At 49.7% G+C, this 12799-nt stretch overlaps 2 protein-coding genes across 2 annotated transcripts; one reads left to right on the forward strand and one right to left on the reverse strand.

The window, feature by feature from the left end:
• Positions 1 to 6111: 6111 nt before the first annotated feature.
• Positions 6112 to 7299, reverse strand: LOC101784974. Its single transcript, XM_022825650.1, has 3 exons — positions 7146 to 7299; positions 6907 to 7049; positions 6112 to 6771 (listed from the first exon to the last, which is right to left on the reverse strand). The coding sequence occupies exons 1-3, from the start codon at positions 7168 to 7170 to the stop codon at positions 6430 to 6432; spliced, it is 510 nt and encodes a 169-aa protein (XP_022681385.1). The 5' UTR covers positions 7171 to 7299; the 3' UTR covers positions 6112 to 6429.
• A 2643-nt stretch (positions 7300 to 9942) lies between these two features.
• Positions 9943 to 12772, forward strand: LOC101785241. Its single transcript, XM_004964784.3, has 3 exons — positions 9943 to 10366; positions 11460 to 11621; positions 12050 to 12772. Exons 1-3 carry the CDS (start codon positions 10022 to 10024, stop codon positions 12407 to 12409), a joined length of 867 nt encoding a protein of 288 aa, XP_004964841.1. The 5' UTR covers positions 9943 to 10021; the 3' UTR covers positions 12410 to 12772.
• Positions 12773 to 12799: the final 27 nt, after the last annotated feature.

The raw sequence follows: 12799 nt of genomic DNA on the forward strand, positions 1-12799 counted from the left end.
CAGCGGTGCAACCGTGCAAGCCGGCCATGGCAGCCAGTGATCTCATCAAAGGATGGAGACGTCGACGCCGACGATAAGCGCCACCCCCATCATGATGAAGTAGACCCAGTAGTGGAAGGCGAGCACACCGTGGGCTTGCCGTGGCAGGAGACGAGCATCTAGAGGATGTCGAAGGTGTGGTAGCAGGTGAGCAAGGCCAGGAGGCAGCCGAAGGCGGCGACCGGCCGCGCCGGCACGAGCAGCACTGCCGTGCCCGCGAGCACCTACGCTGAGGCCGCCAACAGTAGCTGCTCCGCCGCCGCGCGCAGGCCTGCTGCCTCCGCGTTCATTAGCGCGCAGCTCCCCTGCATTGCAGCAAACAATTTTACATAAGAAGCAAACAACCGACGGATCAAGGCCAATGCACGAATTTTCACCCGATGTGACCCTGCTAAAGTTTAGCACATCGTATCCAAACACCCCCGCAATCATCCACCTGCGCTACGCTCCGCTCCGATCGGGGAGGGCAGGCGGCGGGGCTGGGGCCGCAGGGACCCGCGGGTCTCTGAGCTGAAACCGGCCAGAAGGGCGCTCCCGCCAGGGGTAATGCTTCGCATGGAAGGGTTTCCAAATTCCACTACAGGCTACTGCCATACTGCCATGGACCATGGTGCATTGCCTTGGAGCAGAGATGACATGTGGCGTCAAGACAGATTGAATCACAGCAAGGCCACGCGCGCATCAGAGTTGTAGTTGTAGGACCACCGGTCGAGATTCACCTTGTCGCATACTCGCATGCTCGTCTTATTTTCTACAAATTCGCCTCTTGTTTGAATAATAAAATGCATACACACGATCACAATCGTTTTGGCTGACTACAAATTCGCCTCTTAGAAGAGATTCAAATTCCATATGACCGTAGCAAAAAAAAAACTCATAAAGTTGAAACTCTATTTCAGATGTTAGGGGATTCCAACAAGAAAGGGAACAAAGAGGGACATTAGGCCTCACATTTGACATAACCATGATCGCATGGGTACTGACCGACCGTATCCATCTTGTTCCAAGGAAAGTTGTTGATTCGCGTCAAAATTCGCGCACCCATGTGTCTTATCTGGGCCGTAAGTACGCAGCGTCAGTACTTAGTCAGGCCCATCAATCAAGTCTACCGGGTGGGGCCCATCGACCGCTGCGTACTTCAATTAGGCCCCATCCAATCCGCGAACCTTTTTGTAAGCTCAGCAGGTGAAAAGTGGGTGGAGGTGGTGAGATACCTTCTTCTTTTTTTCTTACATGGTGCAAAAGAAATGACACGCGATTTTACAAAGTTTCTCTGTCTCCATCTATCCGCGGTGACAACTATTGTGGGTGGAACGTTCGACTTTTCTATGTGATGATGCGATGGGCACTGCATGACGATGGGTAGCTATTAAGAAAAACAGCCACCAGCTAGGATCAAATTTCAAAGAGAGAAGGATACCAATCGAGTGCAGTGCTCACCATGAAACTCCATGCCCAAACTTGGAAGTGACAACGCACAAGCACAGCCGGCCGGCTGGTTGCTCACTGCAACTACCGAACTAACACCTCGCCTGCGACTCTGCAAAGGGACGGGACGGGGACCGGGCATATAAGCGCCGCGTGTCGCCGTGCGCGACGAGCGCGCGAAGCTGCAGTGTAATTGCATCGCCCGGGAATGAGACGAGACGGCCGAGGAAGGTAGGCAGCCAGCGAGCGACCGCGCGCAGTGAAGAGAGATCAGCCACGAGGCTCCGATCAGGGAAGGCAGGCGGCGAGAGCTGAAAACGACAAGGGGCTTAGATTAATGGTTCGGGGTGAGGGCGAAGGCGAAGGAGGTGAGCGCCATGTGCAGCTAGCAGCGCAATGGATGATGTTGCACGCTGCTTTGTGTCTGATGTGTGGACTGTGGAGTAGGAAACACCTTGTGACCTCATCACCTCAATGATGGAGCTAGTACATCAACATACAAGGCTGAAGGCACGTAGTTACTCTGTCAGACAGTGGATGTAACACCCAAAATTCCATCACAATGCAATGTAAGCAACTCGGTCTAGCCTTTCATGCTCTAAGGATTAAATAAATTACTTTAATTAAACTACGGTCTTAAATAAATTAAAGAGCACTTAAATTTAATTTTAGAGGCGACAAGTGTTTGATGAGTTTTTATCTTTCGTTTAGTTTTTGTTTGAAGTGTTGTTTGCAAAAGTTTCAAAATTTATAAACCTTTTCTTCTCCAATCCAATCTGCGGGCTCAATCTTCTTTTCCTCTCTCTTTGGGCCCAAACCTTCTCCCTCCCCCCTTCCTTTTTCAACCGGCCTACCTCCCTCCTTTTTCTCCTTGCGCCGGCCCAGCCCTCTTCCTTTTTCTCTGGGCCGCCACCTCCCTCCTTTCCTCCACCAGCCGGCCCAAACTGGCCTAACCGGCCAGCTCCTTCATCTCCCACCTCCAGGCTCCTGAAGCGCCAGGCGCACGCACGGCGCCCGCCCGTGTGCCGCCCCCCCGACCCCCTCGTCTCCCGGTGTCTCTCGGCCTCCCGAGCCCCTCCACGACCTCGCGTCGTCTCCTCTCCCCCACTCCCTGCCTCAAACTGCCGCCCCCTCTTTTCCTCTCCCCGAAAACGGCCGCACAAAGCTTCAAGGCCATTAATGGCCGGCCGGCTCTCGATCTCTCCCGGGAGCCCCTTCCGCTCCTCCCCAGGGCCTATAAAGGTCACCATTGATCTCGCCCGGAGTTCCTCTTTCCGTTTTGATACCCACTCACCACTCTTTCGCACCGCCGCGCCGTCGCCCAAGTTCTTGCCGCCGCCGTCAAGCTTCTGTTTCCTCCTGTTCGCCGCGTCGGTGAGGGCCCTCTCCTTCCTTCCCTCCTCCTCTCTTCCCCCTCTCCCCCACCGGGGCGCCGCCGCCCGTGTGCCGGCGAGGCCCCCCTCCCCGTAGGCCATGGCTTTGTGTGCGATAAGATGTTTTGCGATCTAGTCCCTGAACTCTCTGTTATTTCTTTTCTTTAATTCTTGTGTCTCACCAACCTTACAAATAACCCCCTGCAATTCTTAGAATCTTTTATTTTAACCCGAGCCATGTCATCTTGTAGATCTAACCCTATGTTTCTCTATTTTTGCATGTACTGTTCAGTATATCTTTCTAAAATTCCTTGCTAGCCCCTGAAGTATATAGTTAATTCTGTTTTAGCCCCTAAAACTTGTTTATCTCATATCTTCTCCGTTTTAAATCCGATTTCAGCGATTCTCGCGCTCACGCGATCGTTTCTGCATGAACGTTAGTTTTAGGAGTTTGTTGTAAGCCTTTGCATATGTTTGTTGTACTGTTTTGATCATTCTTTGCTTGTTTTCCTTGGGTGATCGTGTAGACGATGTGATGTTCGCGGAGGAGCAAGTTCAGGAGCAGCCACCGTTCGAAGAAGAGTACTCCTAGTTTGCCGAGGAAGGCAAGTGGCCTTCTCCCCCTGCATATTCTTTTTGTCCCAATAATATCATGATTAAACACTTTATTTATTTCTTGTATGTGCATAAATTTGACAGGAATGCTTATTAAGGATATACCTAGCTTTTAATCATGTTTCCTTGTATGAAACTGTTTAATCATATTGGGTAGCCTTCTAGTTGCTTAACTATGGGTTGGTAATGTTCTAATCATGAAAGATGTTAATCATGCTTTATTTATGTTGCTATACCTATTTAATTGCAAGAACACTTGTTTTAATCGGAACATGGAGAACCACCCAAGAAAACAGTTCAACCACAACATCACATAGCTCTAATCTTAGCTGAATAATTAGGCATGTGGTTAGCTGGTGGCTTTACCGAAAGGGCAAGGAGGGGGAAGGTGTTGGGTGCACGATCCGGAGCAGTAGCCTTCGCTAAGGTGCTGTCTCATTAACGGGTTGTGGTCCGCATCGCTACTGAAACTCTAGCGGGCTACCAGTTATCTGCGTGTCTTTGTAAAGGCTTCGTAGTGGACCCCCCAACCACTCACCAAAGGAAGTGTTTAAGGGCTTTGCAAACCCGTGCGACACGGGGACCACGAGTTGTGGGCAAAGTGTACAACCTCTGCAGAGTGTAAACTGATATATCAGCCGTGCTCACGGTTAAGAGCGGCTTGGTCCCTCACATGATAATTGAACTTAAAGATGAGAATAAACTGTGTTACCTTTACCTTTGGGTTAATGTTAATGTTATATGCTTAATTGGGTTGGTATAAACTTACATCTAGTAATTAGGTGCTGCTAATAAAATTTGACCAATTAAAACGCTAATCGCTTAAAGCCTTGAGCCATTCCTTGTGAGCCTTGCATGTTTCCCCCACTTGCTGAGTACTAAACATAAGTGTACTCATCCTTGCTCAAACGCTGTTCAGAAGCTTGTGACGACGTGGAGTTCTTCGACGACTTCGAGGAGTTATAGGCAGGTGTTCACCAGTCAAGCCTGTGGAGAAGCTGCGCTGTGCGCGCGCGTGCGTGTTAAGTTATCGGTGAACGATTAAAGACCTTCGTGTCTATCACGCTGAGTGTAATAAAGTTCCTACTGGTTTATGTACGTTTTTGAGCACTGTCTTTGATGTATTCACTGATGACGTCAACATATGTGTGAGAACGGATCCTGACACACATATGCGATGCATTCGGTTTTGTCCAGAAACCGGGTGTGACAGTGGACAGTACGCACGATCTACTTGGATACTCGTAGTCGTAGGTAGACACTGATGAGATCAATTGCACGGCCAGTGGCATGATGGCAGCTACTACTCTCCGAAAAGGACGACGACGGAGCCTGCGATCAGCGCCGCGAACAGTATGGCAAAGAAGCAGTCAAAATAGGCGGCGAGCGCGCCCTGCACAGGCCCGGGGGCCGGGGCAGTAGTCGGCGATCCGCAGGAGGACGGCGACGGCGTGGTTGGTGGTGCGAGTGGCCAGCAGCCAGGTGAGGAAGGCGAGCGGCCGCCACGGCACGAGCAGCGCCACCTGCGCCTGCCCGGCGCCGGACAGCAGCAGCAGCGCCGCCTCGGCGCGCAGGCGCGTGGCGAACGCGTCGGTCGGCGGCGGCGCGCAGGGGCGGCCCTGCGTCGTTGGCTAAGAAATTTCAACGAACGGGCGAACGAACACGCGGCGGCCGGCGGGCGATCAAAATGAAGAAACGAACTTGCTGGAGCACGCGCGTGTGTAGCAGTCATCAGCACGTTACGTACCAGCAGGAAGAGGGAGCCAGTCGGGGTGAGCATGACGGAGAGCGCGAGCGCCGCCGCGGCGAGGCGCCAGAGGAGCAGCGAGCAGGGCCCTGGCCGCGGCGCGCACCCTCATACTTGACGGCCTCCTTGCTTCTGCTGGTTGCCCCGTAATAAGGCCGCAAGGGCACGGAAAAGAGAGACCGGAAAAGATCAAGACAGATGAAGAAGAAGAAGCTCACAAGCGTCGCTCCCGGCAGGATCCATTGCTTCCAGCCGGGGCGAAGGAGCCAAGGAGAAACGGCAAGACGAGGCGAGGACAGAGAGGTGGTCGCTGGTCGATATGAGATGGGGGAGCCGAGGGGAGAATAAAGCGAAAACGAAGGACTTGATCGAGATGTCACCGGCAAGAGCAGCTGGCCGGCAGGCATGGGCAACGCTGTTACGCTTATGCTCACCCTTCGTCACATCAGGTTGGCAGCTTTGCGTTGCCATTGCCATGGCTTTCCCGACTAGTGTCGCCATGCACTGCAAGGCCTAGCTGGGCGCAGGTACTACCTCTTACCCGATAGATGCTTGTAGAGTAGCGGCCTTGTTCGTCAACCCACGTTCCCGTGAGAGACCACTGACCACAAACACAAGTACGCAACGCGCTGCCGCCCTGCGTTTGATTGAGCTCGCCAGATCCTTTCTTAAATAGACGGCAGTTTGTTAGTACTACCTCTTACTGTCCTTAGCTACGAGATGACATGTACTTGAGACATGAGAGCAATGATCTCTCTCAAGGACACTGCAATTGCATAGCACTGTTTTGTTGTGAAGTGTGTTCCAGTGTCTTGCATTAGGGTCGTCGATTTCAGAGGCTGTTCATTAGCACAAGTAAATTAAGACATGATGCCAACATCACTATAAGCTCAAGTAATAACTAGGAAATGGAAACTCATAGTTAGGTTACGCATACCAACCAAAGTACAATTTTCAAGAACTCATCACTCCGATGGTACTAACCATGCATAACCTTGGCTAATGAAGCTACGTGGCGACATATATGCCACACAAAGGTGAACAGTGAACATGCTAGATAGATGCTGTCAGTCAGACGACAGTGGACAACAACAAATTTGATCTACTTCGATTCTACTCTAGGCTTCTTGCATTGAGCATTGTACGATGCAGAGGCCGGAAAGATTGTTTCAATTATCTAACAAGCCTTGCCTTGGAGATTATTCTACTAGTAGGCATTGGTTATGATCAATTGGACGGCCAATGCATGGCATGGCAGCTACTTCTTTCCGAAGAGGACGACGGCACATGATGCGATGAGCGCCACGAACAGTATGCCGGAGAATAGTCCGAAGTAGGCGGCGACCACGCCATGGAGATGGCCGGGGCAGCGACGATCCTCAGGAGGACGGCGGTGGCGTGGTTGAAGGTGGGGGTGGCCACCACCCAGGCGAGGTAGGCGAGCGGCCGCCACGGCACGAGCAGCGCCACCTGCGCCGCGAGCGCCTGCCCGGCCCCGGACAGCAGCAGCAGCGCCGCCTCGGCGCGCAGGCCCGCGGCCTCCGCGTCGGTCGGCGGGGCGCAGGGGCCCTGCACACGGCGCGGCATTCCGCAAGTTATTTCAACAAGCCAAGGGACGAGCACGCGACGTCGCCGGCCGGTCGGCCGGTCGCGGCGGCGAGCAAAGAGAAGAAATGAAATAGCTGGGGAGCCATCGGTACGTACCAGCAGGAAGAGGGAGCCCATCGGAGCGAGCATGACGGAGAGCGCGAGCGCCGCCGCGGCGAGGCCCCAGAAGAGCAGGCCCCTGGCCGCGGAGCGCACCCTCAGCCTCAACGGCTTCCTCGCTTCTGCTGCAGCTGCTTGCCCTGTAACAACAACAGACAGGTAAGGAAAGGACACGGAAAAGATCAACGGAAGATGATGGCCAGGAGTCCAAGACAGTTGGAGAAGAAGAAGCTCACAAGCATAGCTTCCGTCGGGATCCATCTCTTCCGGCCGGGGCGAAGTACGCAGACTGCAGCCAGGGAAGGAGAAACGGCGAGAAGACGACAGGAGAGGTAGATGAGATGGGGAACGAAGCCGAGCGCTGGCCGAGGGAAAAGTGAAAACCAAGCCCGCTCGAGGTGTCAGTGTCACCGGCAAGGGGCAGCTGGTGGCCGGCATGGGCAACGCTCACCCTCACGGCCTCACCCTTCACCATATCAGCCATGCAGGCAGGCAGCAGCGCGGGGCCCTACGCACTCCATGCTAGCTGAAAGCAGCTATGGCTGCTGCAATGGATTTCCTGACTAGTGTTTCGCGATTAAAGTGGCTAGCTAGGCGCGGGTGCTACCTCTTGCTCGTCAAGTCCGCGTTCCCGTGAGCGACCACACACACGCGATGCACCGCAGCGCTGCGCTCGCGCTCGACAGCTGGATGGCTGCGTTATGTGAACACGCCCAGCTAGGGTAAGGCCAGTTTCAGCGCATGATTTCATCACATTATTACTAGGAGTGTCATGTTAGCTTTTTAATGGAATGAAACTGTCACTCTCGGTGTATTATCAGTTTTATAGATAGTCTAAATCATTTAATTTTTGCGTTATCCTATGATCAAATGTGTCATGTCATGAAACCATAGCGTGCCCAATACAAATTTTATTAGATTTCATGGAACTTGGTAACTGTACCAAGTGGATTTCATAGGGATGAAACTCCCCTCTCCTCTCTCCTCATAAATAGCCTGCCAAGTCAGCAGTTTTTGCTGATGTGGTATGTGATAAAATGCCAATGAAACCCCATAACACTCCCATTGAGACTGGCCTAAGACTACTACCAGTATCAAAGACTGCAACGTAAGACGGTTAGAACGACAATTAGTGTTGTTGCGCGATGCCAAAGATGCATTTAAGGCCCTGCTCGCGATGAGAGGATTAATTGCCGAAGTAAGGGCTGGTGCCAATGTTTACCCAACCAAAATATGCCTAAAACTTTTGGCTATCACTTGGTTCATTATCAAAAAACTGGTGCAACGATATTTGTAATTAAAATCATGTTCTTTAAACTCACATGGAGAAAAATATTGGCTGCCAAATTTTGGCACTAAACCAAGTAAATACAAAACTTTCTTCCCCTAACTTTGGTGGGCTCTGATTTTGGCTTGCCATGGTTTTAGCTTGGCAAAAGTTGGAATCCAACCTATCAGACTTTAATTACATCCTTCGGAATTTTGGGTCCAAAACGGTTGGTAATTCTACATGTACGGTGCACCTCCGATCGAGTCACTTCGGTAGAAGGGTGAAGAAGCACAAGGTGCGTGATATTTCAGGAACTAAAAATAAATTGGAAGTGAAGCAAGTGAAGAACGCAGACCTATATTGGGGATACATAAAAAGCTTTACGAGAACTCAAAATATACACGATGATATATACAAATTCTTCAACTTTTTATGTCGTATGGTCATGATTTTAAAATCATTAATTAAACAGCCCTTTATTTATGCAATAAGCTTATTTCATGAAGCTGAAACATGCTCCTGCCATTTGTTGTACGGTCGATCTAGCTAGTCTAAGCAGCTCCAGCGTTGCATTTTTGAGACTACTAAGAAGAGAGAGAGAAAGAGGTCATGGGGTGGCTATGCGCTGGAGCGACGGGGTGCCATTTCCAAATCGTGGCACCTGGTGCCCAACTTTTCACCTGGTGCTTTGATTAAAATATTGCCTCTCACCTCACCTGCTCACTGCACACCTCTTTCTTTTTTACTGCCATTCATTGTCTTCGTGGCTCCCACGGTGGTGCTTCACGCTGCAGCTGCTCTTTAGGCAGATCTCCCTCCTAGCTTATATTTATGGAGATCTTATGAAAACCTGACAGGACTAAAAAAAAACCTGTCCTTTTTTAAATTATTACTACTATATAAAACTGCACCCATTTTCTATATATATCCCTGAAAATTTGAAATTGAATCCCTCACCTCCTAATTTTCTATTTCTTCGGGATTTCGGGCCGCAAGCACTTTGGCCCACCTCTTGCGGAGTTGCGGCCCAAGAATAGACTACTGACAGAAACACCTTAAAGCAGGATGCAAATACTGAATTTCTAAAGTGTTACTAGTGAAAATGAAGGCAAAAACTTCATATACCTACTCAGCTTCCACGTGTCTGTAAAACTTGAGTCGGTTTTGCGCAGAGAGAAGAATTGCACGCAGGAACAAGCCAAAATAAAAATGAAAACATGCGTGGTAATTTTTTCCGCATGCCAAATACCGAATATTTCAATGCCCACGATAAACTGATAAAACGCATGAAAATCTCAAGCTTATTCATTTTATTCCTGAATCTGGGGGCAAAGTCTTCATCGCCGGACTCTCCGGGTAAATCTCTTGATACATTTCTACAGAGAGAGAAAAAAAAGAAATTATACAAGCACAATTTATCCTTCTAATTACAATGGATGATATATTCATATAATAAGCTCGGTTTCCCGGTCACTAGTGTGTGAGAGTAATTTTCGGTGCCACCACTGCTCACAAATGTTATTCAGTGGCAAACTTATTCGCTATTTGCTGATCTTTCACAGGGAGGGGTGATCACCCTGCATTATGCATGAGGATTGAAAAAGTAGAGAAAATGGAATTCAATCCTGAAAGTTTTTTTAAATAAATAATATTTGCCTTTTCGGGTGCAGCAACGAGCGCGATTCTGGAATCCTGGCCCGCGTGCAGGCAGCACCGCAGCAGCCAAGAGGCCTTTGCGAATTGCGACCGGACCAACGAACCCAACCCAACTATTCCGCCAGACCGGCGACCGAGCCCATCCTCCCCCACCCAGGCACCCAGCCCACCGGCCACGCTGTCCCGATGGCGACGGACCCCACGCCACCCACCGCGACGGCGGCGGCGTCGGCGCCGCGCTACTCGCTGCCGCCGGTCCGCCTCCCCGCGGAGGACATCCTCTTCTGCGTCGACGTCGACCTCGAGGCGAGCGCCGAGATGAAGTCCGCCGCCGCCTCCGCGCCGTCCCCCGGCTCCACCTCCACCGCGTCGCCGCAGCCGCAGCCGCCCGCGGGTGCCGGGGGCGCCCGGCCCGCGGTGAGGCGGATGGACGCGGTCAGGCAGGCGCTGCTGCTCTTCGTCCACAGCAAGCTCACCATGTGCCCCGACCACCGCTTCGCCTTCGCCTCCCTCGGCGAGACCGTCTCCATGGTACGGCGGTTTCCGTGACCCGATCCCTTCATTTCTCGGTTGCGTTTGGCGGAATTTTGAGTTCCTTGCCCTTTCCGATGAGAAATCGTAGGGGGCACTGCTCGTATTCCTGAAGAAATGTTTGATATGGCCCCCTGTCGTCTCGTACTAGAAATCATGATTCCTTCACTGATGCGTGGAACTATATATGTATGGGCGTCCAGTTCGGTATACGAGGGGATGTACATGCTGGAATTCTGTTTAGGTTGGGTTTAAGTTAGAGCAACTCCAAGAGTATCCTAAAAAATTCTTCCCCAATACATAGTATTGGGGGTTCTCCTAAAAAAAATTTCCCCCAAAAACATATTAGTCCACAGCAGATCGCTAATAAATAGCCCCCAATATTTCAAACACAGGCCACGTCATCGTATTGGGCCCATCGGAAGGGACGCGCGGGCGTGCGGGAATCAGGATTGGGGGAGGAACGCCAACGCTAAAATATACGCGGTGGCAGGCTGTTTTTTAGCGTCGCTAAAAAATTGGGAAGGTTTAGGTGGATTGTTGGAGTTCATTTTTTCTCTCTTTTTTCCTAAAAAAGGTATTGGGGGTAAGATTAGCAGCCTCTTGGAGTTGCTCTGAGTTGAGTGAGATAGTGCCCCCAAATTTATTGTAGAGGACACTATTCCTGTTTGTGCAGAAATGCTTGATGATTATAAATCATGATTCCTTCTGTTATGTGCGAACTATATAAATGTTTGAGCGTCCATTTGAGATATGAAAGGACAGAGGACCCACATGAGGGAATTCTGTTTACCTTTGTTTTGAGCTAGCAGTTAGGTGGGATATTGCCCCCAAATTTACAATTGCTCATTTGATCTCTGTTGTTTTTCCATATTTTAATGTTATGTTATTATGAGGTGATCCACTTGAGGGAGTTCTGGTTAGGTTAGGTTTAAGTTAGCAGTTGAGTGAGATTTTTGCCCGACTTTCCCCAATGTTATCTGCTGTTGTTCTGTAGTTTGCTTTAAGAGTTATTGGTGAAGATACTGGTTTTGTTTCCGGAATGTGACAATTAGTTTGGTTAATAGACCTGTTTTCACCCTTGAATTTTAAGGTTAAGAAGGACTTCAGCAGTGATGTTGGTTCTGCAATGGAGGCAATCCATTCCTTGTCTGCTTCAGAATCAAGATATGCAACAGCTGATCTCACACAGCTCTTCAAGATAGCTTGCCAGGAAGGGAAAATGGCAGAATCGCAAGGCCGGCTTCTCAGGGTGGTAAGCTTTTTGTAACTACGAATCAGGGTCACGTTGCTTTTAAATAATGTCTAGCTGGTAATTTTCTTCCATGTTAGTGTTTGGTAACCAATAACATATCAAGCAGAAGTGGTAGTCACGTAGATCCTTGTTGACAAGAATTTGTCTATTGTTGTCACGCGCATGTTATTTAAATTTAACATAAAGGGCTCTCTTTGTAAATTATTGTACTCTGGAAATGGTTGTTGGTTTCAGTATATGTAAAATGCTAAGATCACTTTTGTGTTGAGGTGCTAATTTTCATCGGATCACTATCTATCCTACTGTGCACAGCATGTTGAACATGGTTCATTTGATCATGTCACACTGTTTCATATGTAGTAATTTCCTTTGCATCTCTTCAATTATAATGCCTTGGGTCTTGACTGCGGCAAGGCTAATCATTTCAGGTACTCATCTACTGCCGTTCCTCTACTAAGCCTCACCATCAGTGGCCTGTAAAACCAAAGAATTTCACCCTGGACATAATCTATCTCCATGACAAGCCAACTGCTGATAACTGTCCACAGAAAGTATATGATGCCTTGGTTGATGCTCTTGAGCATGTCAGCCAGTATGAGGGGTACATTCTCGAGACTGGTCAAGGGCTTGCTCGCGTTCTCTTTCGTCAGATGTGCATTCTTCTGTCCCATCCTTTGCAACGTTGCATCCAAGATGACCTTGATATTCCCAAACAAGTTGCAAAGAAAACTCCAGCAATTGAAGCTGTGCAGAATGAAGATGGAGCGCCAGTCTCCAGCCAGCAGTAAGGTCTTCTAGTTGAATGGTATGCAAACATGAAGTACCTGCAAGTTCTTTAGCATTACCATTGTACTAGATCCGAATGCCTGTTCTGTGTGATAGAGATGCCATATCAGAATTTTGTGTACTATGCTGTAACTGTAAATGGCCAAGGAGATTTCCTTTTGTCGATGTGCTTTGCTAGGCTGGGCATGCGGAATGTAACTTCGCATGATACAAATAGCTCAAATCTTTGGCAGTTAAATTTCCTCTGTTTGCAAAGTTCACTAATTTTTCGTCTTATGCAAGGGGAACCTTTTCTGTCATGTAAGCATCGGCCCGTAGTTATCACTTATCATACACACATCATGAACTGCAGCTACAATTTACCTGATAAACCTGTTATTGTCCCACTTGTT

The sequence above is a fragment of the Setaria italica genome, chromosome IV (assembly GCF_000263155.2).
Source record: "Setaria italica strain Yugu1 chromosome IV, Setaria_italica_v2.0, whole genome shotgun sequence".
NCBI classification, from domain to species: Eukaryota; Viridiplantae; Streptophyta; class Magnoliopsida; order Poales; family Poaceae; genus Setaria; species Setaria italica.

Bases quoted from the DNA above. Each gene is read 5' to 3' on its own strand.
- LOC101785241 (XM_004964784.3), top strand. From the start codon at position 10,022: ATGGCGACGGACCCCACGCCACCCACCGCGACGGCGGCGGCGTCGGCG. The intron at 10,367-11,459 runs GTACGGCGGTTT...TTGAATTTTAAG, and splicing joins TCGGCGAGACCGTCTCCATG to GTTAAGAAGGACTTCAGCAG. The intron at 11,622-12,049 runs GTAAGCTTTTTG...TAATCATTTCAG, and splicing joins AAGGCCGGCTTCTCAGGGTG to GTACTCATCTACTGCCGTTC.
- LOC101784974 (XM_022825650.1), bottom strand. From the start codon at position 7,170: ATGGATCCCGACGGAAGCTATGCTT. The intron at 7,050-7,145 runs GTGAGCTTCTTC...TTGTTGTTACAG, and splicing joins TCCCGACGGAAGCTATGCTT to GGCAAGCAGCTGCAGCAGAA. The intron at 6,772-6,906 runs GTACGTACCGAT...CGCCGTGTGCAG, and splicing joins TGGGCTCCCTCTTCCTGCTG to GGCCCCTGCGCCCCGCCGAC.